We start from the raw sequence: 22,857 nt of genomic DNA on the forward strand, positions 1-22,857 counted from the left end.
GTCCGATATCGGCAGTTCCGACAAATGAGCAGCTTCTTGAAGAGAAAATAACATCTGCAAAATTTCAAAACGATATCATAAAAACTGAAGGACTAGTTCGTATATATACAGACAGACGGACAGATAGACAGACATGGCTAAATCGACTCAGTTCAACATACTGATCACTTATATATATACTTTATAGGGCCTCTGACGCTTCCTTCTGGGTGTTACAAACTTCGTGACAAACTTAATATACCCTGTTCAGGGTATAATTAACAATAAATCGAGAAATAGCAAGATAATAAATTGGTGAAGTTGAGAAAAAACAGTATTTATATTTGTTTTTTGCGAATTTGCTTTATATACTGGATCCGGTCAAGTCCTTGTTGAACGCAAAGGACGTAGTTAAATAAAAAAATGTAAATTGAGGTTAGAAAACTTCACAAAAGTGAAAGTCATTACTTATATATATAAAACGCCGATCACGGGGAAGAAATAATATTTACTTGCATAAATAAATGAATAATCATTGAAAATGCAAAGATCAAACAAAGCTGTAGAGCAATCGAATTTAGTTTCGAGTGCAATATGCCAGCTGTATTATTGTTGCGTGCTCATTCGAGGTTAGAAGACTGTATTAAATTGAAGGTCACTACTTTATATGTATTTAAAAATTACAGTGCCATGGAAGAAATTGCATATAGTACGTATTTGCAAATATATCCATACAAACCTACATGAGTGATAAAGTGAAATTTGTGTATCAACCAGCTTTCTTATTTGGGACACATGTGTATTTCATAATAAATTAAAGAGGTAACAAAGTGTTGACGCTGTAATTTTAGATAAAATTGTGCTACAACCAGTAAAACTGTTTACGACAGCAATTTTCCGTAAAATCAGTTAATAAAAGTCATATTTTTTAATTTCATAATTATTTATTCGGCATGTCACTGCATTTGCGTATATATTTTATTATAATTATACCTTATTTGCAAAGTTTTTTTATTCTTTAAAATTAATGTCATACAAATACAAAATATTTCATACATTTTGGCGATGTAAAAGAAAACTAAGCATTAAATAAATGAAGCTAACTAAATTTAAACGCTAAAATGCATAACTTATTGTACATACAAGAGCTAAGCAATTATATAAATTATAATTAATTACAAACATGAAATAATTAAAATAAAAAATAAAAGCATTAAGCACTGAACAAATGTATCAAATGTAGATAAAAACATTAACAAAACGTTTTAATTGTTGAAAATTATTTATTACAATTTATACACGCTTTTAAAGGCTTGCAATAAGTCATTGTTGTTCTTTTCTTCACCAAATTTAAGCAAATAACCAACACTTGCGCTTAATTATAAGTATAACACTCCGTTAAACTAACTAAAACTAAAGCTGTTCGTTGCTTTATTACGTTTACATTAAGAGCATTTATCCCTTCTTAAAGTCCAAAATGTCTTCTATCGTGGCGGCGCGCGCGGCATCGTTGTCATCCTTTTCCAATTCGGCGCGCACACAGCGGCCACAACACGCCTCAGACGGTTTATTATCACACTCGCCCACAGCTGGTGGTTTGAAGTTAGGTGTCCATGGACCCAAACTGCCTGTGGCATAGAAATCCATGGGATATGCATTGTTCTTGGGCGCGGCGTTATGTGGCGTAAACTCGACATCACCGAGCACAACCGACAGTTCATAGGGATTCAGTAGTGGTTTAGCAAATGCCGTGCCCCAATCGATGGAGAGACGTGGACACGCAATCTGCACGAACGCATCAATGCCGGCGAAGAGCGCCAACTTTTGTGGAAAGATTTCAGACAGCAAAATTGTTGTTGTGGCATAACCTTTAGCATGCAAACGCTTTTCGAGAAATCTGTGCACACGACTACTGCCTTGCCGGCCCAATGTGCCGACAATAATGCCAATCTTCTTGGCCGCACGTGCACGTTCAATTTCGCGATAACGTATCGTTTGCATAGCACGATGATCGTATTCCTCAATGGTGAATTTCTTGTCATAAGGATCATATTTATACGCTTTCAATGTGGGATTCGCGATCATAGACGACTCCAAATGGAAACGTCCATCGCCGAGATAGATCAACATTTTAGCGCTGGCAGGCAATTCAGGCGATGTACAGCCCAAAATTTCACCGGGACTCAATGGCTTTGCTTGTGGCACAATCACATCATAGCCAGCTGCTTTGAGTTCCGACGAAGCCGCTTGTAGCGTTGTCACAAATTGTATGGTGCTCACGAGCGCAATTTGACCATCGGACGGTTTGAAATTCAATTTAACGGAATCAATAAAATGCAGTGGATCAATTTTGATATCCACAAAGACATAGAGCACTTTAATGTCACTTGTCTGATCGACCGGTATGAGACAGCTATGACCATAATGCACCAACAGATCAGCACCCAAAGCTTTGGCGGTGTAATCGTCCACACAGCACGCACCATAAGTGACATCACCCATGATGACTGTATCGGCATCGGTGAAACGTTCAATTATATCGCTTATAATCATCGAGTACATAAGCAAACCCTCGGGCAGTTGCAATGCCACACGCTTCGCTTTCATATCACGTATGCGCCAGATGGTCTTGTGCAGCTCAAAATTGTAATTCGACGGCAGGCGATCGATGGCCTGCTGCAGCTGTGGATCATCGAGCAGTGACTGTGGTATGCGATTGATGCGCGCTTTTGGCTTGAACACTTTCTTCGGCTTGGCGCGCACCACAACGACTTCATTGTTGGTGGTGGAGGTGCTGGGGGCTGATTCCTTTGGTGTTAAGTCCATGCTGACTGGTTGGATGACATCCAACATTGTGCTGGAAGGTGAAAAGAATTTGTTAATTTCTGATTTTTTTCACTTTTTAGTAGATTCTAAGACTATTTGTGTGTGAATTTAGATAAAAATATATTTTTGTTGTTTTGAATCAATTTAAATAAACAAATTAGTAAAATTTAACCGTTCTCATGACTGTCGGTTCTACGCAACAGGAACGGACCCGGATTTTTTTACAGCCAAGGACTGTCAAATCGGCAACTTTCCTCAAAATTATTTGCGGAATGTTTTATGCCCCTAGAACAACAACAACATATATTGCTATTTGCAGCCACACGTTTCAGACTTCAGTCACTTTCAAGTGCAGACAGACATCATTAGTGTTATCAAATAATATATATTAAGTGAACTAAATAATCTTTTGTGTAGATTACTTATCACTTAATGATTTGTATAATAAATTGCACTTGTACTTTGAGTGTATTATGAATTATGGAAGATAATATATTGAATATATTAAAAATCCACTTATATTAAAATATTTTGTCTGAGTTTGTGCAAATATAGCTTATTATAGTTAAGACTTTATAAATGGTGAAAATAACACGCAAAATATACTGCTATAACCTTTTTCAGTGCAAGGTTCTTAACAAAGCCTTCAAAGTAGTTATTAACTCTTTTTATATATACAAAATTGAACTTCTTGAACCTAATGACGCATTTTTTGAAAGTTCTTGCGCACACACACCTCTTATGCATGCATTAAAACTGGTTTTGTTGTTACGTTAATTAACTACACACGAGAATTTAAAGCAAACAGCTGGTGATTCATAACAGAATTAAGCTAATTTTGCCACTTTAGTATAACGTTTTATGTAAATTAAAGTAAATCACCGTTTGATCAAAATAAAAAACGTTTTTTCTGACTGTAGTAAGGAGTATGGTTAAAGGTTTTTTTAAAAAAGGTAGAGTCGGCGCGTCACATAATTTTTTAAAATTTATTTTCAACATTATTTATTTAAATTATTATTTTTATTATTTATTTTTATTATTATTAATTTTTATTTTTTATTAATATTTATTTTTATTTTTTATTAATATTTATTTTTATTATTATTAATTTTTATCATTTATTATTATTATTTAATTGTTATTATTTTTATTTTAATTTTTTTCTTTTATTTTTTTTTTTTTTAAATACTAACCAACTTGATTTCAAATAAACAAAGAAACCATTTAAATGCTTTAAACTGCACTACATACATACAAATGAGCAGAATATTTGCTTTCTATTTCAAGTTGAACCGCTTTGGCTGGTCAACAACAGATCATGACAATTTTTTTATGACATTTTATATTTATATACACATAATTAATTACTAAGCACATTTCCGTCAAAAACAATAACACAAAACAAGTAAATTATATATTTTTTTTTTGCTCATTATAACAATATTAATCTAAACACGCGCGGAATACACAATCTAACAAACAAAGAAAAATAATGAATGTACATACAGTAAGTAGATAGGATTTTAGATATGTACATATAGACATATGTACATATAACAAAATCCGTGGCCTACGTGAGCAATGTGCACTAAGCAAAGGCTGCAGCAGAAACCACCCAAAATAAAAAGGTTTAATTCCAGACAAGCTATAAAGAAACACACGCGCACACAAATCTTTTTGTATGCAAGTCTCTAAAGAAAAGGCGTTGCATTCGGCTACTTTCATACACAGAGCAAGCGTACAAACTTCTGGGTGGCATGTCATACAAAAAGGGGGCTCGCCCGCAAATACTTTCGTATATGCAAATAAATAAAAATAAAATTAATTATATTTTTCACTTTACAACGTCAAAATTTATTGCACACACGTAGCAGTAACTTCTTTATTTTTTAAGTTACAATTCATTAATGAATTGTTGGTTTTTCACAAGCGCTTACTGAGTTGAAAGCTACACATAATTATTATGCAAACAAAAATATATATAAATCTATATGTATTAGTATATATACTGCTATTTTTAGTCCGATTGATGTTAAGCATCTTTTCGCAAAGACTCACCTTGGTGTTTGGCCTGTATTTGCTGCTAATAGATTAGTGTTGTTGCTTTGGCTTGTGGTAAATCACGAGTTTTATGCTTTTTGTATTTTATTTTATTAAATATATATACACTTTATGTCATTAAACTTTATGCAATCGCTTTTTGTTGCGGCTTTAGTAAGCAATTATTATATTAAACAATTTGTTTTGTACAATTAGAGAGAGCGCCTCACACTGTTTTATAAGAAAATATTTCTTCGAGTATTTATTAGCACTTTTTCGGTTGATTGCTGCTTCTCACAACTGAACCAACTATTCATTTAAAATGTTTTATTATTTTTTGTTACTATTTTAACAACATTTTTAATACACAAATTTGTTGCCGTACTTTTTGATTTAAAAATTACACGTCTGGTTTGTTCCGCAACGCCGCAGCAATTGATTTGGGTTTGGCGTCAATTTTTCTATGCTTGCTGTTGCATTTTTTGTTTACCCGTCACTGTGTTTTTGCTTTTGTTGTTGCTTTGATTTTGCACGTGTTGTTGTTATTGTTGTTGGCATATAAAGTTTGTCCACCATTGGCACATGTTCATGAGTCACGTAGGCACCTGAAGTCGGCAGCAACAACTGGTGAAATCAGCTGTTCGCGTTTTATCAAGGTGACGCTAATGAGAAAGTTTTCACACGTTAACACTTTGCTGCAAGTTGTTAATCTTAATAATTGCACTAATTCTTATAGCGTGATAAATATTAGGAAGCTTTTACACTAAATTTTCACACAGTTTAGTTAAAATTTAGAAATTGTCGCCAAAATTAACAGGAAGCACATGAACAATGCGAAACGTCAATGTCAAACTGAGCTGTCAAATTCTGATAAGAATGTAGTGTTGAAAAGAGAAACGAAACTAATTGAAAACAGGGTGCCTCAAATTTGAGAAATTAATTAAAGAACTGGAAATGTTTGAAATACATTCTTTTTTCGATAAATCAATAGCGAACGTAATCGTTTGCTGTTATCGATAGAAATTGATATAAATGCTATTATCCTCAGTATTAAATTAACTTAGTGGAATTAAAATAAATAAATATTTTTTTATATATTTGTTTTTTCATTTATTTAGACACTTGCAACAACCAAAACTTAACTTCAATTGTACTATTTATATATATTTTTTTTAATATGTGCTACTAAAATATAACGCATAGTGTCAACGCTTTCATCTAAGTTCTTGCGCTATCAATATCAGACGGCTCAGCCTCATCCCCTTCTTCTGTAAAATGGTGAAAAAGTTAATTATTCAATTTTCTAAAGAAATTTGAGAAAAAAATTAATAATAGTTCACCTACGCTTGTTGCCAGGTATACGTCTTTGACGTTCCTGCTCTACGGCGGCGAAATACTCTGCCGCTGCCTGCTCACAAGCATCTTTAAATGGCGCCACATTGATGCGTCCATTGAGCATGGTAAGATCACCTTGGTCTTGACCTTGATTTGTTTTGACTTTCAATTTGATTTCACGGGATTTGGCTTCCAAAATTTTTTCTCTACGATTTTCACGTTCGAACATCTGTAATGAAAAAAAGTTATATGTTAAGAAAAAATCGATAAGTAAAATCGATAATTTTCAAGTCTTTTCTTTTGTAAATATTTAAAATTATTTTCGAAAGAATCTTCGAAAACCACTGAAAATCTACTCATACTCACCGCCGTCAGCAATGGCTTATCATTCTTCGCCGACATCACCATATTATCGGAGACCTCAATGAGAAAGGTCGCGCCGAGCTTGCTGCCACAGCTGACATATTTACCGTTCTCATTTGTGCGCACACAATGCAGCGGTTCATCACACACTTTAACCGTTAAAACCGGTTGATTTTGTTGTTGCAACAGATCCCAAGTGTCGAGCACGCCATCCATGCGTGTAATGAAGAATTGCGAGACCCTGCAAGAGAATAAATTTGTTTTCGATCAATTATATATCAATATCGTAGACAATTTACTTCGTGTAACTCCAAGCGCCATCAGTCAGCATAGCATCACTATTTTTGGTCCAAATTATCGAGCTCTCACGACAGTCCTCGGACCAAATGCGCGCACACCAATCGCCGACTGTCAGAAAATTCTTTACAAAAGCCGGATTGCGCGTTATTGCATAGACAGGACCCAAGTGGCACATCATCTAGAAAAGAGTATTGAGTACAACACTATATAGTTATCATAAGCCATAACCCACCCTTATCTGTATCTTCTCCATGGGTGTTTTACCCTTACGATTGCATGAGAATAACATACCCATTTCGGTGCCGGCCATAAAGCGTGTGGGTATCGTAGTTTCATACTCCAACACTGAGACGCCAAATGAACGTGAGAGATCTTGTTCATCCGTACGTATTGGATCCATCAAGAGTTTATCTAAAGGTTCACTCAACTTGCGCGTATCCCACCACAACACTTGGCCATCTGAGCCGCCGGAGAAGAATTCAGTGCCGCTCTTTGAATTATTCCACAACACCGAGTTTACCGGATCACGATGGCAAATCTCACGTTCACTTATCATCACCGGATACTTGCCGTGACGCGTATCCCAAGCGGCCACCTGTCCATTGTACATGCCACTAACCAAACTGGTCGGATCCTTCTGATTGTACTCCAAGCAGACGCACGGCACTTTCGGCTCAAGCGTTAGAAATGGTTCATTTGGATTCTCAATTTCCCAAATGTAAGAATTGCAGCGTTGACCCGACTTATCACCCTGAAATTTCATATCACAATGACTCACGGCCATTTTGATGCCACCATCCGGTGACCAGGACAGATGTGTGACCGGCACTTTTATCGGATTCGGATCGCGATAAACATTCACTGTGCGCGAACGACACGGTTCTGGTAATGGCGCTGGTTCAAGATCTTCAAAGTAATTCTCATAAATATTCACAGCATTATTTTGGTGAATATAATGTTCCATCGGTTTGGTGAGATTCATCACTTGAGTTATGTAATTCTCATCTTTCTCGATTTTGCGCTTATAACGCACCGTCTGCTCTGGGTCGGACATATTGATGTCTTTGGGCCAACCACCTTCGTTATGCGTAATGCCGACATGCTTGTAGGTCGCGCGCTCCGTGTTCGCCTCACTCAAGGCCATTTGTCGGGTGTAAAGCGTGGCGCGATCCACGGGATTTTTGAGTATATAACCTTTGGCGAGCTGTTGTGAGGAGTTTTCCGTAAAGATGACCTCATCTTTATCGCTGAAGCTTGCGCTGGCGCCAAAAGTGCGACGCTCCTTCTTGAAAGTGTACTCCATTTTAGTATTTTTTTTAATAATAATTGAATTTTTATTTTAATTTTGCAAAATAAATTTTAATTTCAAGACATTTTCTTTTCGAGACTCTGCTGGTATGCAACTGTTTAATCTATATTTAATTGTAAACAACAGTTGCATGGCAACCACACAGTACCACTCTGTGTTTTATTTACTCGCATGGCAGCACTGCTACTTGGTTAATGGCCAACTGTCACTTTTACGTTTTCCGCGCAACCGTTATAAAGTGAAAATAATTTATTCAAAAATTTTTCTCGTGAATTTCAAAAATAAAGAAAGAAATGGCCGGTGTGGTGCACAAAAAAATCGCGGAACTCAATGCAGAGCTCCAGAACGCTTTAATCACCGCCATTATACTAACAAAAACAACACCAAACACATTTCTTGCACGCGATTCGAGTGAATTTCGTGGCGTTATCAGCTTTACGCTGCGCGACAGCAAACGGCACATCATCAATTGCAAAGTTTGGGGCACCAAAGAGCTCGTCGCTGAATATAACCGTAAATTCAAGATTTATGACGTCATCGATGTCATCACACCAAGCGTTGTGCCCACGCTGGTGCATGATAAATCCACTTTAGCGGAACAAGTGCGCTTTCAACCGTTGCCCACGGTGCCCTTCTCGCTGGTGTTAAATGAAGGTCAAGGGCGGCTGGACAACAGCAACAACTACCGCGATGTGTGCGCATTTCGTGAGCTACACAATTTGCGACGCGTGCCACACAAGCCGCTCTGCAGCGCGTTGAAACTGCAGGATGTGCGTTGTGGCATCAAGGAGTGTAGCGCTAAGGAGCAATTTGTCGATCTGTTAGTTTTGGTGGCTGCGCTACGTCCGGTTAAAGAGGTGCGCAGCAAACGCAGTGGTGAAGTGCTAAACTGTTTGGAATTAGTTGTGATAGATGGCAGCTACAGTGATGGTGTTATACTGAGTATTTGGCAGTCGGATTGGATACAACGCGCGCAACAGTATTGGGAGGCAATGCGCACAGTGTTGCATTTGATAGAAGTGAAGCTTAATTACTCGGAATTTTATAAAAGCACTACATTAGCATTCACGGGACGCACTCTAGCTTATGAGAATCCAATTGGCGCCGAAGTGGATGCATTAATGCAGTTTGCAGCTACTCTAGCGACTAAGCCGTGGGATACGTTGGCCTACACAATGAACAATCAAGTGGATGGTAATCAAATTTGATGAATATTACATATTTAAATTTTTGAATCTACATTTCAGCCGCTGAAATAAAGACACAGATGACCGTTAAGCAGCTCTACGCGCGCGCTGAGGGTCAACTCAAAGCTGACACTGAGCAATTTACCGCTGTGCTCTATGCCATGTTGACACATTTCGATTTCGATGGCATTGGTCAGGTCATCAGTCGCAGGTGGTAAGCGAAACTGAGTTCATTAAACTCAAATCAAACACTAAAAATTTTCATACTCCAACCAGCAAATCTTGCCACGCCTTGTTGTCGCGTAATCAGTCCATATGCGATGCGCCTAAATGCCAGCTAGAGTTTTCGCTGCAGCACGACGGCGTGCAGTACGAGTGTTTTTTCAACATCAATGTGCAGTTTAGCGATCACACTGGCACCTTGTTGGAGACGCGGCTCTTGGGCGCTGTCGCCGAGCGCGTGCTGGCGCTGACGCCGCAAGCATATGAAGCGTTAAGTGAGCAGCAGAAAGCGGCGTGCAAATGGAAATTTTTAATGGATTACTTCGAGGTGAAGCTGCTGGTGCGCAAAGCGAGCGCTGTGCGTCGACAAATGAGCGTTATTGTGGTGGATATGCGCGCTGTGAACATAGCAGAGTTGGCGGAGAAAATATGCGTTTTTTAATATCTAAATATTAGTTTTTTTCTACATAAATGCCGTTATAATAAAGTTTTCTCATAAAAAATATACATTCATATCTCAGTCCATTATTTATCCTTGTCCGCCATGCGCTTCAGCACTTTTATGCGTTTATCACCGGTTGCTGCCTCTTTCTCATCTGCGCCGGCAGCGCCTGCTGCACCGGCCGCAGTAGCACCACCCTTACCGCCAGCGGCTGCTGCTGCCGCGGTCGTTGCACTGGTTGCATCACCTTGTCCGCCCGCCGCCTTACCTTTTAGCGCCGCGATCTCCTCGGCGGTGAGTCCCTCTAAATCGGTTTGGGAACCGTCTTCGACCTTCTCAAAATCGGTGCGTTCCATAACGAATTGGCGCTCCTGTCGCTTTTTGTCTATATTGAATGTGCTATCCTTGAACATTTTCAGCATATCCTTGAATTCGTGATCATTCTCGATGATCTGCAAGAATTGATCAGGGTCATCGGGATCTAGTTCGGCGATCAAATCCAATTCGGCTTCGCGTTGCTTGGTCTCTGCTTCCAAGAGTGAAGTTTTGCGTTTGAGTTTGACTTCTTCGACACGTCCTTCCAGCAATTTGGAGCGAAAGAGTTCGCGTTCGAAGAGCTGTGGCGAGTAAAAGCAAAACTTGCATAAAAAGACTGTTGTGGGGTTGCTTAGTAAGCTCCTCCTAAGTTACTCCTAACATACTAACCGCCATTAGTAAAGCTTTGTCCTTAGCGGCGCTTTGTCTCAAAGCCGGATCAAGTTCGAATAGTTGCACATCACCATTTTCCAGCGCCACCGCCAAGTACTTACCATCTGGACGAAATTTGACATATTTTATGGGACGTTTCAGTTTCAGCGTAAATAAGGGCTTCCGCTGATGCAATAGTATGTCCCAAAAGTCGACTTCGCCGCGCGCATCGCCAGTCACGAAGAGCGAACAACGCGCTGGACTCCAAGTACCACACAACATTTCGTTCTTCTTCTTCATCAGCAGCGTTGTGGGCGCACCTTTACACTCCTCCGCCCAGATTTTCACACACCAATCGGCGGCAATTAGAAAATTCTTCACAAAGAATGGATTGCGTTCAATCGTGCGTATCGGGCCCGAGAAGAGCCGATAATTGGAGAGTAACACCTCGGTCGGCAGCATACCCTTACGATTACCGATAAATATATAACCCTGATCGCTGGCAATAATATAACGCACCGGTATGGTGTACTCGAATTCCAACACTGTAACACCGTGTGCGCGTTCACTCTTCTGCTCGTCGGTTGGTTCGGGATCGATTAGTATCTCTTGCAAGGGTGTTTCCAAATCGCGGGCGTCCCAGTATTTTACCGAGCCATCATATGAACCGCTATAGAACTCAGAATTCGATTTCGAATGCACCCAACACAAGGCGGCCGCCTCCTCACGATGTGCGGCCTCAAGCGGTGAAATCTTCAACGGTTTACCGCCATTACGCGCATCCCATAGCGCCACCATGCCGGATTGCAGACCGGCCGCTATGAAATTGTCATCACGTGGACAGAAATGCGCAAGCCGTACCGGCTCTGTGGATTCGAGCACCACTTCCGGATTCAAGGCGTTAGCTTGGTTCCACACATAGAACGAGTTGGGATTCGCGTCGGTGCGCGCCGGCTCTTGTACACTGGGTTGACTTTCCGATTCGTCTTCGGTATCGCCCATTCCTTTTGGTTTTACTTGCGGGCTTGCCGGTGCCAACTTATTGAAGTTGGTCGGTTGCGACATAAATTTCCGCCGCTCACTCGGCATCCAATCGAGCACGGTGATGGGACGCACCGGCTTTTGTGGATCATGAAATATATTGCATTGACGCGCCTCAAATGGCATGCGTATATCTTTACCCAGCTCTGGCGGCAGATCGACGAAGAATTCTTGATAAATATTCACCGCGCTATTTTGTGCCGTCACATCCATCGAAGTGTGTATCAGATGCATCACTTGTACACCCCAATTGTCCTCGCGTTCGATCTTCTTGCGATAGCGCATTGTCGACTCTTCGTCGTTGATGTTGACTTCGCGCGGCCAACCGCCCTCGTAATGGTACATGCCATGCTCGGCATAGGTCACATTCTCTGTCTCCACCCAGCTGTAGGCCATTTGATCGCTCAGTTGTGTGCTGCTATTCATCGGATTACGTAAGATGTACGAGTTGCGCATGCGTTGGCTCGGCTGTATGCTCAGCATCAGCTGTGTGCGATCGCTTAGCAGCGGCTGGCGTCCAAAGCGGCGCCGCTCACGCGCATAAATGTACTGATTGTGGTACATGGCAGTGGTGGATCTCTGGAATTTTTGTAATCTGTGGTTTCTTTGGACCTCGCGTTCACTTGTATAAAATATATGCGAAAATAGTTATGTGTATATAAATTATTGTTGCTTCGAAAAATTTGAAATTAATATTCAAAATATGTCGAGTTAAATTTTTTTGAAACAATTTGGTTGAAAAAATGTATAAATATTATTTTCATATTTGACATTTGTTGTTTGATATGTTTGTCGAGCCTAAAGATGTGTAGCTCATATGTTCGAAAGTGTTTGTGAATGATTTTTTATTAGAAAAAAAGTATTTTATATTGAAAAGGTAAGGTGTCATAAGTCTCACTCAAAGGAGTGAAAATATTTGTAGGTATTGGTGAAATTTTATACTAAACTCATATGGGGAATAGACTAACGTTTAGACCAATTTCATCAACGGTGATAAAAATAGGTTTATTGCGACTAGGGGAAGATCTTCTTTGAAAAACCTGATGTCCTAAAGAATACTAAAAAATTGTGAGAGCCGCATTTTACTAGAGGTTAGTAATATACTTAGGTTAGGTTAGGTTAATCTGAGAAGTCCTTTATGATGTGGTTTCTCTAACGATATCTTTTCCAGATTATCATACTGTGAAGTCCCCAAGTGCTGAATCCGTTGCCTTGACAATAGATGTTCCATTGTTTCTCTAGTACCTTGTTCTTGGCATTTCCTGCATTCTTTGCTACCTGTCAGCCTCATCTTGTAGGCGTGCGCCGCCACCAGACTGTGAACAGTGAGTACAGCGACCATCTTTTTTCATTTCCTACTATCGAGCGTCAGTAAGAACTTGGTGTATTTTCTGATCTACCGCTTTACACATTGTATTTAGGTAGATCCTTCCTGCGCGCTTTGAATTTTCGTATATTTAAGGGACCATAAATCTTCCGTAAAATCTTTCTCTCGAACACTCCTAGTGCCGTCTCATCGGATGTTGACACCGTCCACGCTTCTGCATCATAAAGTAGGACAAAAATGATGGGGGACTTTTAGAGTTTAGTTTTTGTTCTTCGAGAGAGGACTTTACTTTTCAATTGTAGTGATTCTGCGTTGGATTTCAAGACTGACATTATTATCGGTGTGGATGCTGGTTCCTAGGTATACGAAATTATCTACAACTTCAAAGTTATGACTGTCAACAGTGACGTGGGAGCCAAGACGCGAATGCGCTGACTATTTGTTTGATGACAGGAGATATTTCGTCTTGTCCTCGTTCACCGCCAGACCCATTCGCTTCGCTTTCTTATCCAGGCGGGAAAAAGCAGAACTAACGGCGCGGGTGTCGTTTCCAATGATATCGATATCATCGGCGTAGGCCAGCAGCTGTATACTCTTATAGAAAATAGTATCTTCCCTGTTTAGCTCTGTGGCTCGAACTATTTTTTCCAGCATCAGGTAAAAAAAGTCACACGATAGCGAGTCACCTTGTCTGAAACCTCGTTTGGTATCGAATAAAGCCACACTGATAAGATCCATTCAGTTTGTTGACGGTGGGCTTTAGTCTTTCACATAACGCTCGATAGAACCTTGCATACGAAATTTAGAAGGCTTATCCCACGGTAATTGGCGCAGATTGTGGTGTCTTCCTTTTTGTGGATTGGGCAGAGTACACTGAGATTCCAATCGTCGGGCATGCTTTCTTCCGACCATATTCCGCAAAGAAGCTGATGCATGCACCTTATCAGTTCTTCGCCGCCGTATTTGAATAGCTCGGCCGGTAATCTATTGGCCCCCGCCGCTTTGTTGTTCTTCAGGCGGGTGATTGCTATTTGAATTTCTTCATGGTCGGGTAATGGAACATCTGTTCCATCGTCATCGATTGGGGAATCGTGTTCGCCATCTCTTGGTGTTGTACTTTCACAGCCATTCAGCAGGCTGTGTTCCCTCCACAAACACAGTATACTCTGGTCATACACAACTAGATCACCTCTGGGGGTCCAACAGGAGTGTGCTTCGATCTTGAAACCTTCAGTTAGTCGCCGGATCTTTTCGTAAAATTTTCGAGCATTACCCCCTGCCGGCCAGCTTGTCAAGCTCTTCATACTCACGCATTTCGGCCTCTTTCTTTTTTTGTCTGCAAATGCGTCTCGTTTCCCTTTTCAGCTCTCGGTATCTTTCCCATCCCGCTCGTGTTGCGGTCGATCGCAACCACGCCTACTTTTCATATAACTCCATAAACTCAATTCCATCTCATTTCTTCACTTTATAATGTACAATACATAAGGAACCAATGAAGATAGAGTACAATTTTACTGTATAGCATTTGTGACTTCACTAGTGGGACAATTGTCGAAATCGAAGTATAACTTTTCAAGGTCCCTGATATTGGACATGCGGAAAGAGTAACCTATGGGTAATTTTTCAACGAAAATATCGTTAAATCTCTTACATAAATATTTTAATGTAACTCAGAGGAAATCTTTTTCTTCTAATTATGTGTCTCTGTACCAAAAATTATTAAAATCGGGTCATAACTTCTCCTAGCTCCCATATGCCTAATTGTAGCTTTTTCAAAAATACGTTGGACTTTATATCGTATATATCGGTTAATATGTAAGATATCTTAGCAGAATTAAGTAAACGTATGGTCTTCGATATAGTATACCTGGTGGTGAAAATGAGTGAAATCAGATCAGGAATTACCCCAGCCCTCATATACTATATATGATGATTTTCGTTATTCTATTCGACTTTATGCCGAATATATGGGTAAAATTCTGTTATCTTTATAAAATTACTTCAATAAATTGCGAGTGTGTGTGTATAAAATGTTCAGTTAAACCCGAACTTAGCGCTTCCTTACTTGTTTTAATATTGGTTTAGCGTTGAGTGGTACCATGAATTGGATTGTTATCTGAGAGAAGAAATGCCATGAGTGAGATGAAATCCAACTATGTAAGGGTGCGGGTGCAAACTGCGTACTTACGAGTGAATAAAACAAATTTGAAATAAAACACATGTTAAAATGACTGCGTTATTGCTATGCTGATCACGAATGATTTATTAAAAAAAAACATTTTCGGTTCATAAAAAAACATTATAAAAAAGCACAAGAAAGAGAAATAGCAAATGAAGATACCATCTGAGAACATAGAAATACAGTTGAAATTCCCTAACTCGTACTCAAAATACCTTCTACAACTCGGAAGTCTCACTAACTCAATGTTTAAGTTCGAGTTCGAGTTAGGGAATTTCAACTGTATGCACTAAGCTGTATGAAGCTTCAAAATTTACGTTTTGTATATTTCGATCATTTCGATTTTTTGGAGAGCGGTTGCAATAACAACAATAAGCTTATGTATATACGAGAATTTGCGGATACATACAGTATATTTGCGTATACAATTTGTATGTATGTACAATGATTAAAGATACATATGTATATGTGTGTATACACACAAAATTCGACTGCGTTGTTATACGAAATCATTTGACTTTGGTTTTTTATTTAACGCATTCGACGCTTAAAGACGTGCCCAAAAATCTCGGCGAAAATGTATTTGCGTGAATATTTGCTATTTTGTATATTACTGGTTTCGCAAAAGTATATCGCTTGTAGAAATTTAGATTATTCAACGGAAAATACAAATAATACTATATTATCGTCTAATATTGATGAAAAACAAAATGACACAAAAATATTAGAAGATTATATGGATATTATTAATTCGTCTGATGACGATGAAATAGTATTAAAGCAGTTAAATGAGTTGGCTGACGATACAGAAATTAGGCAGAGAATGAATGAGTTGTCTGACAATACAGAAATTGTGCAGAGAATGAATGAGTTGGGAGGAACTGAACCAGAACCAGACGACGACGTTTGGTACCTTAATCCTCATGGAATCCGTCTATCATATGGAGCAGTGATCTTATTAATGATTTGGGTTGCAGGTACTCATATATACGAAGAAAAAAAATTATATATTTATACAGTGAGCAAAAAAAGTTTACGTATCATTCTTGTTTCAAACATTTATGGTTTGAAAATCCAACGCAAACAAAACGTAATCGCAATTTTTATAAACTCGCAATTAAGATATCTTGACGAAACTTGGTACACATATTCTTTGGCACCATGAGAAATGAAAATTGGTATTGAAAATGGGCGAAAAGCGAAAACATATAAAGTGTTTAAACTAAGCTATAGGTAAAGCTTTAAATGTGAAATTTGGATCGCAGAAGATCGCACTAGCAAGGGGCATATCTGGATTTTACCTACTACTAACCCACCTCCCACTAACGAAAAACGTCAGAAATACTAAATTTTACAGAAGAAATGGCAGATAGAAGCACCTGCACTTAGAGTGTTTTACAAAATGGAAAATGGGCGGACGCCGCCCACTTATGTGTCAAAAACCATATCTCAGGAACTACTCGACCGATTTCAATGAAATTCGCTATATAATATTTTCTTGACACCCTGATAACACGTATGAAAAATGGGTTCAGGCCATCCAAAAAAGTTGAGATCCCGCGTTGAACGTCAAATCCTGGCAGCAATACAGGCAGACCCAAAGCAATCAGCACCGGAAATACAGAAGTAAGTATTACGCAGTTCAGAGTGTAGCGTACATCCTCAAACCATTCGAAATGTGCTTCACACGAATGGGTACAATGCACGAACAGCACACAAAAAATGTAATAACTCTGGTGAATCGGGAAAAGAAGCTTCCATTTGCGCAAGAAAATTCATTGATGAATCTGACGCGTTTTGTGATAACGTAGTATGAAGTGACGAGTCATAATTCAATATTTTTGGTTCGGTTTTTTGCATTTACATATATAAAATAAATGATAGATTTAATTGAGTTTCTGCCAAAAAGCAATATGTACGTAAACTTTTTTTTACCATTGTATATATGTATTTATTATATGTGTTATACATATAGATAATTTTCTTATTTTATTTTCAGTAAAACTATGTAGACTATGTTTGGACTGCCATACACGCTATCAACGTATGAAATAGATTGGAAATAATGCTTTACTTAATTTTTATTCTATAAAAAACAAGTAAACATGTTTTAATTTTATTTTATAATGTTTATTATCTTTAATGATGTATAAGTTGTGTTACATGTTCAGGCCATGATAAAAATTAAATTATAAAATACAGTTTTAAAAGGTACTAAATTTTATTCAAAACAGTGTGAGAGATGCGCTCGATGATAATTCTCCAAAACAAAAAGAAAATACATAATAAACAAAACAAAACACGCAAAACAAAAAAAAATCACTAAATAAAAGTGTGCAAACAATAAACAAATATAAAAAAAAAAAAAATAATAGTTGATAACAAGTAAGGAAAGGCTAAGTTCGGGTGCAACCGATCATTTTATACTCTCGCTATTTATTGATGTAATTTTATAAAAATAACGCAATTCGACTCAAATATTCTGAATAAAGTTCAATAGAATAAAGAAAATCATGATAAATAGTATATGGGGACTGAGGTAATTCCTGAACCGATTTCACTCGTTTTCACCACCAAGATACTATATATCAAAGACTATACGGCCACATAATTTTATATTATCTATAATTAGGTATATGGGATCGGGGGGAAGTTATGACCCGATTTTAACCACTTTTGGTACATAGACAAACTGTAATAAGAAAAAAATTCAGAGGGAACGAATTACATTAAAATATAAAATATCTGAGAGATTTACCTATATTTTAGGTGAAAAATTATTCCTAGGCACCGAGTTCTTCATGTTTGATATCAGGGACCTTGAAAAGTCATAGTCCGATTTTGGCAATTTTTCCACAAGTGATGTCACAGCTCAAATACAGTATTTGTGTAAAGTTTTATTTCGTTATCATCATTGGTTCTTAATGTATATATTAGAAAGTGAACGAATCAGAAGAATTCAAAATTGAGTTATATGGAAAGTAGGCGTAGTTGTGAACCGATTTCGCCCATATTCCACCCGTGTCATCAGTGTGTTAAGAAAGTGTTATATACCGAATTTCATTGAAATCGGTCGAGTAGTTCTTGTGATATGATTTTTGACCCATAAGTGGGCGACGCCACGCCCATTTTTCATTTTGTAAAAAGATATTAGTGCAGCTTCTTTCTGATATTTCTTCTGTAAAATTTAGTGTTTCTGACGTTTTTCGTTAGTGAGTAACGCACTTTTAGTAATTTTCAGTCTAACCTTTGTATGGGAGGTGGGCGTGGTTATTATCCGATTTCTTTCATTTTTGGACGGTATAAGGAAATGGCTAAAAGAAACGACTGCTTGGAAAGTTTGGTTTATAGCTTTATTGGTTTGCGAGTTACATACAAGAAACCTATTTGGAGGCGGGGTCACGCCCACTTAAAAAAAATTACATCCAAATGTGCACCTCCCTAATGCGATCCTATGTTCCAAATTTTATACTTTTTATTTTCATAGCTTTATTTATGGCTTAGTTATGACACTTTAAGTGTTTTCGGTTTCCGCCATTTTGTGGGCGTGGCAGTGAACCGATTTTGTTCATTTTCGAAAGCAACCTCCTCAGGGTGCCAAAGAATATGTGTTCCAAGCTTCATTAAGATTTTTATTCAAGTTATCGCTTGCACGGACGGTCAAACGGACGGACAGACATCCGGATTTCAATTTCACCCGTCATCCTGATCATTTATATATATATGTATAACCCCATATCTATCTCTTATATTTCTTGGTGACACAAACAACCGTTATGTGAACAAAACTATAATACTCAGTGCAACATGTTGCGAGAGTATAAAAATAAGCAATAACATGAGCGCTGCGGTAGGTAGCAGAGAATGGCAAGGGTACACCCTAACAATATGTGTACCCGAATCATTTGTGCGTTTGCGACACTTAGAGCAGGGATAAACATGTCATAAACACAGATGTTGGACATCCCAACTTATTCCAGTGTGAGAGTGCCTCAAAATGTGCGTTTTTTATAACATTTTGCATTGTTACCAGATCAGACAAAATATAAATTTTTGGGCATTTAAATTAAAATACCCAACATTTACTACGGTTAATAATTTGTATTTACTTAACAATTAATATACACTGATGGACAAAAGTTTTGGCACAGCGGGTGTATGAACCAAAATACATCCGTAGTTCCGAAAATATAAGAATTAGGTTCAAGCACTCTTCTAGTCATATAGTCACCATCATGTTATCTTTCACTATGCTCAATTTCGTTTATGTAACATCTGTGATTATTTCGTTACAATGATTTAAATAAAAAAACTCATATATTTCGGTGGACAAAAGTTTTGGCACAGTTAGAATTCTCGGAAATAATTCCATTGATTCAGTATAAAAAAGAAAAAAACTTACAATAACAAATGATTGCATGATGCTCTTCTACATAATAGAAACCGTTAACTTTCAAAGTGAAATATGTTCTTGCGAAGAGTGCATTAGTTTCAACAAGTCGTTAAAATGGGTCGCAGGGGCGCGGAAACTACTGCAGAGGAGCGAAAAATTATTTTAAATCTACATTCTGCCCACAAAAGCTATGCCGAAATTGGTGAAACACTGAAGATAAGTCGTTTTACCATTCGGAGCATAATCAAGCGTTTAAAGGTGAGCGTTGTCTCCAGAGTTGTGAACGTTCGGGCCGCCCGCGTAAGTTTAACTCTAGGGAGGAGACGTATGTGGTACGCAAAATAAAAAAAAAATCCAAAATTGACTTCAACAAAAGTTGCTGCGGAGCTTAAAGAAGAAATAAATAAACATGTGCATCCAAAAACAGTGCGGCGTGTGCTTATTCGTAATGGGTACAAATCCAGAATAGCTAGAAAAAAACCTCTTATCAGCCAGGAGAACAAAAAAAAAGCGTTTAGAATTTGCTAAAGAGTTTTAAAATAAAGCTATGGATTTCTGGGACAAAGTATTATTCACAGACGAAAGCAAATTTAACATTTTCCAAAGCGACGGCCGAATACGGGTATGGAGAAAGGCAAATACTGAATTTGACAAAAGCAATGTATATAATACCGTAAAACATGGAGGTGGTGGAGTCATGGTTTGGGGATGTATGGCGGCATCAGGCGTAGACAACCTAGTATTTATTGATGAAGTAATGGATAAAACTGTATACATGAAAATATTGAAAGAAAACTTGCAAGAAAGCGTAGAAAAGCTGAATCTTGGGAATTAGTTCTATTTTCAGCAAGATAATGATCCCAAACATACAGCTTATGATGTTCGTATGTGGATCATTCATCACTTTCCCCACGTTCTTGCAACTCCTCCCCAATCACCGGACTTAAATCTGATTGAGCATTTGTGGGATGAACTTGGACGGAGGGTTGCAAAACACAACGTAACAAATAAAAGCCAATTAAAAGATATAATGCAGCTGGAATGGGCCAATATTGGATCTGAGGTGACGAGTAAATTGGTACACTCCATGCCAAATCGTTTAAATGATGTTGTTATTAAATTTTCATTTTCTTTTTCATGTTAAAATAAAAAATCTAACTGTGCCAAAACTTTTGTCCACCGAAATATATGAGTTTTTTATTTAAATCATTGTAACGAAATAACCACCGATATTACATTAACGAAATTGAGCATAGTGAAAGATAACATGATGGTGACTATATGACTAGTACAGTACTTGAAACTAATCCTTATATTTTCGGAACTACGGATAACCATATGTACTAACACCCGCTGTGCCAAAACTTTTGTCCGTCAGTGTAAATAATAACTAAATATCGGTTAGCGATATTATGGTATATTAAAACAACTGGTTTTCGAACTTTTTGTGATAAATAAAGTGAATTATTTTCCATGGAAAATTAAAATCCCGACGCTGCAGATCACAAAACATTTCATCAAATTCCTTAAAATTTCGCGTTTCCATTTATATTTATTGTTTTGAGTTCTTATAGATCATCTTGCACGGCTGTTAAAAATGCCTCTGTCTTATAATTTTGTTGGCAACATTTCTTTCTGGCCCTTCCGGTTCCAAATTGCGAAACGTCAAAACCTACTAATCTATTCCAACTGTCAAAATATTAGTAGGTTTTGACGTTTGATATTTCGCGCTCACTTCCAATGAGATGAGAGTAGTACATCTCTTTTTCTCTGCTTAAAGTGTGAACGGCACACTAAAATATGGCTTGTTGCCTTGTACTGATAATTTCGAACGTGCTCATACGCACAAGTTCAAACCGATTTCGTGCTTTTTTTCTGCATGTACATGAGTTGAGGCCGACGAAAATGCTAAAGCAAAAGGAATGAACGCAATTGAGAGCACAACATTTGAGACAAACAATATGTGAGAGACATGTGTGTGTTGTTATTCTTACATCCCAGCAGATTTAAAAGCGAGATCTCCTGAAAGGAGGAATGAAGGAGTCCTCCTATTGACCTCTTTTAGGAGCAGTAAGGGAGATTTTTTAATTTTGTTCTTATATTGTGTTTTTTTTTATTTTATTTTAGTGTTGACCTCTTTTTGTCATCTTTTAGGAGCAAAAAAGGAGATTTTATACTTCTATTGTGATTTTTTTTTACTTCATTTCAGTATTGATCTCCTTTTGTCCTCCTTTAGGAGCAATAAAGGAGATTTTTTAATTTTTCGTTGCTTAAAAATCGTACTTTTGATTCAAAAATTGCAATGTAACGGGAAATAATAACTGTTAATTTTTGTCTTCAAGCAATTGTTCAATTCAACTGTATTTTTTAAAGCGTGCAGACGTAAGTGTTTTATAGCTATTGAGTATTAAATATTTTAAATTGATAATTAAATCTACTCTGAAAGGCATTTAAAACGCCTAGTGAATAAAAAATTAAATAATTAAAAAAAAAAAACAAAATAATAATACACAAAATGAAAATGATGTGGAAAGGGTTAATGAAATTGAAAAATATGGAACAAAGAATACGGAAGCTAGAGGAAATATCGGCGCAGAACACTATACTCCTGGAGCGGATTATTGACATATTTCCACCGATGAAGATTGAATTAATGATATTTCCTATTAAAAACATGAATGATTTAGCATCTACAGAATCCTTGCTTTTGAATAAGCCTGAGGCAGAAATTGTGAGTATGATAAAATACATTTGATAAGATGTTACTAAATAGTTTGAGTTTATTATAGGTGGCGTATCTGAAGCAAACATTTTCAAAGAGACCCCTATCAAAAATTTTGGATGAAGTGATTGCGGAGTCCCTGCTCTTAAAAGTGAATTGGGATGGAGCCAAAAAAAAGTTGCATTGAAGAATTATGCACTTTTCAATAAATTTCTTTACGGTAATACATAATTTTAATTTATGTCGTCTATTTTTTTAACAAGTTTAATTTTTAGAGGCCTTAAAATATGATTACTCATACCCTGATTTTGAGGCATAAAAAAAATAATAGATTTCATGTACATTCATTTAATTAAAAAACTTTAGTAAAAAATAAAAATTTGTTTTTGTTAAAATAATTGCAGGAGTAATAGGGAGTAGAGGATATCTCCTAAAGGATTAATCCAGGAGGATGTATATACATACATATATGTGAAATGAAAATAAAAAGCCGTGTTTTGCTGCT

At 37.5% G+C, this 22,857-nt stretch overlaps 6 protein-coding genes across 8 annotated transcripts; 3 read left to right on the plus strand and 3 right to left on the minus strand.

Moving 5' to 3' along the window:
• Window positions 1-1,409: 1,409 nt before the first annotated feature.
• LOC105215973 (2-(3-amino-3-carboxypropyl)histidine synthase subunit 1) lies at window positions 1,410-5,692 on the minus strand. 2 transcript variants are annotated; one of them, XM_011190215.3, is made up of 2 exons: window positions 4,864-5,692; window positions 1,410-2,836 (listed from the first exon to the last, which is right to left on the minus strand). In XM_011190215.3, the coding sequence occupies exon 2, from the start codon at window positions 2,830-2,832 to the stop codon at window positions 1,435-1,437; it is 1,398 nt and encodes a 465-aa protein (XP_011188517.2). In that variant the 5' UTR covers window positions 2,833-2,836; window positions 4,864-5,692; the 3' UTR covers window positions 1,410-1,434. The 2 variants fall into 2 exon arrangements, with proteins under 2 accessions (XP_011188517.2, XP_054084420.1); XM_054228445.1 differs by lacking the exon at window positions 4,864-5,692 and adding an exon at window positions 2,978-2,999.
• Window positions 5,693-5,980: 288 nt separating this feature from the next.
• On the minus strand, window positions 5,981-8,317 carry LOC105215980 (dynein intermediate chain 3, ciliary). Of its 2 annotated transcripts, none has more exons than XM_011190227.3 (5): window positions 7,076-8,305; window positions 6,843-7,021; window positions 6,547-6,784; window positions 6,186-6,409; window positions 5,981-6,113 (listed from the first exon to the last, which is right to left on the minus strand). In XM_011190227.3, exons 1-5 carry the CDS (start codon window positions 8,144-8,146, stop codon window positions 6,101-6,103), a joined length of 1,725 nt encoding a protein of 574 aa, XP_011188529.1. In that variant the 5' UTR covers window positions 8,147-8,305; the 3' UTR covers window positions 5,981-6,100. The 2 variants fall into 2 exon arrangements, with proteins under 2 accessions (XP_011188529.1, XP_028898377.1); XM_029042544.2 differs by having other exon boundaries at window positions 5,995-6,113; window positions 6,190-6,409; window positions 7,076-8,317.
• Window positions 8,318-8,324: 7 nt separating this feature from the next.
• On the plus strand, window positions 8,325-10,066 carry LOC105217530 (protein hold'em). Its single transcript, XM_011192579.3, has 3 exons — window positions 8,325-9,346; window positions 9,400-9,553; window positions 9,616-10,066. The coding sequence occupies exons 1-3, from the start codon at window positions 8,446-8,448 to the stop codon at window positions 10,001-10,003; spliced, it is 1,443 nt and encodes a 480-aa protein (XP_011190881.2). The 5' UTR covers window positions 8,325-8,445; the 3' UTR covers window positions 10,004-10,066.
• LOC105215991 (dynein intermediate chain 3, ciliary) lies at window positions 9,391-12,468 on the minus strand. Its single transcript, XM_011190239.3, has 2 exons — window positions 10,709-12,468; window positions 9,391-10,620 (listed from the first exon to the last, which is right to left on the minus strand). Exons 1-2 carry the CDS (start codon window positions 12,293-12,295, stop codon window positions 10,087-10,089), a joined length of 2,121 nt encoding a protein of 706 aa, XP_011188541.2. The 5' UTR covers window positions 12,296-12,468; the 3' UTR covers window positions 9,391-10,086.
• Window positions 12,469-15,746: 3,278 nt separating this feature from the next.
• Window positions 15,747-17,438, plus strand: LOC105216001 (uncharacterized). The gene is made up of 2 exons (XM_011190250.3): window positions 15,747-16,214; window positions 17,237-17,438. The coding sequence occupies exons 1-2, from the start codon at window positions 15,815-15,817 to the stop codon at window positions 17,290-17,292; spliced, it is 456 nt and encodes a 151-aa protein (XP_011188552.2). The 5' UTR covers window positions 15,747-15,814; the 3' UTR covers window positions 17,293-17,438.
• Window positions 17,439-22,011: 4,573 nt separating this feature from the next.
• On the plus strand, window positions 22,012-22,651 carry LOC128921629 (uncharacterized). Its single transcript, XM_054229745.1, has 2 exons — window positions 22,012-22,361; window positions 22,420-22,651. The coding sequence occupies exons 1-2, from the start codon at window positions 22,146-22,148 to the stop codon at window positions 22,537-22,539; spliced, it is 336 nt and encodes a 111-aa protein (XP_054085720.1). The 5' UTR covers window positions 22,012-22,145; the 3' UTR covers window positions 22,540-22,651.
• The last annotated feature ends 206 nt before the right edge of the window (window positions 22,652-22,857 follow it).

This window comes from Zeugodacus cucurbitae, chromosome 4, assembly GCF_028554725.1.
Source record: "Zeugodacus cucurbitae isolate PBARC_wt_2022May chromosome 4, idZeuCucr1.2, whole genome shotgun sequence".
In the NCBI taxonomy this organism is placed as follows: domain Eukaryota; kingdom Metazoa; phylum Arthropoda; class Insecta; order Diptera; family Tephritidae; genus Zeugodacus; species Zeugodacus cucurbitae.

What these genes read in the sequence shown, in the direction of transcription:
- LOC128921629 (XM_054229745.1), top strand. Translation starts at nt 22,146, where the DNA reads ATGAAAATGATGTGGAAAGGGTTAATGAAATTGAAAAATATGGAACAA. An exon ending in ATAAGCCTGAGGCAGAAATT is followed by an intron (nt 22,362 to 22,419) that starts GTGAGTATGATA and finishes AGTTTATTATAG; the next exon opens with GTGGCGTATCTGAAGCAAAC.
- LOC105215991 (XM_011190239.3), bottom strand. Translation starts at nt 12,295, where the DNA reads ATGTACCACAATCAGTACATTTATGCGCGTGAGCGGCGCCGCTTTGGA. An exon ending in ACAAAGCTTTACTAATGGCG is followed by an intron (nt 10,621 to 10,708) that starts GTTAGTATGTTA and finishes TACTCGCCACAG; the next exon opens with CTCTTCGAACGCGAACTCTT.
- LOC105216001 (XM_011190250.3), top strand. Translation starts at nt 15,815, where the DNA reads ATGTATTTGCGTGAATATTTGCTATTTTGTATATTACTGGTTTCGCAA. An exon ending in ATTAATGATTTGGGTTGCAG is followed by an intron (nt 16,215 to 17,236) that starts GTACTCATATAT and finishes TTTTATTTTCAG; the next exon opens with TAAAACTATGTAGACTATGT.
- LOC105215973 (XM_011190215.3), bottom strand. Translation starts at nt 2,832, where the DNA reads ATGTTGGATGTCATCCAACCAGTCAGCATGGACTTAACACCAAAGGAA.
- LOC105217530 (XM_011192579.3), top strand. Translation starts at nt 8,446, where the DNA reads ATGGCCGGTGTGGTGCACAAAAAAATCGCGGAACTCAATGCAGAGCTC. An exon ending in AATGAACAATCAAGTGGATG is followed by an intron (nt 9,347 to 9,399) that starts GTAATCAAATTT and finishes TCTACATTTCAG; the next exon opens with CCGCTGAAATAAAGACACAG. An exon ending in CAGGTCATCAGTCGCAGGTG is followed by an intron (nt 9,554 to 9,615) that starts GTAAGCGAAACT and finishes TACTCCAACCAG; the next exon opens with CAAATCTTGCCACGCCTTGT.
- LOC105215980 (XM_029042544.2), bottom strand. Translation starts at nt 8,146, where the DNA reads ATGGAGTACACTTTCAAGAAGGAGCGTCGCACTTTTGGCGCCAGCGCA. An exon ending in ATAAGCCATTGCTGACGGCG is followed by an intron (nt 6,410 to 6,546) that starts GTGAGTATGAGT and finishes TTTTCATTACAG; the next exon opens with ATGTTCGAACGTGAAAATCG. An exon ending in ACGTATACCTGGCAACAAGC is followed by an intron (nt 6,114 to 6,189) that starts GTAGGTGAACTA and finishes ACCATTTTACAG; the next exon opens with AAGAAGGGGATGAGGCTGAG.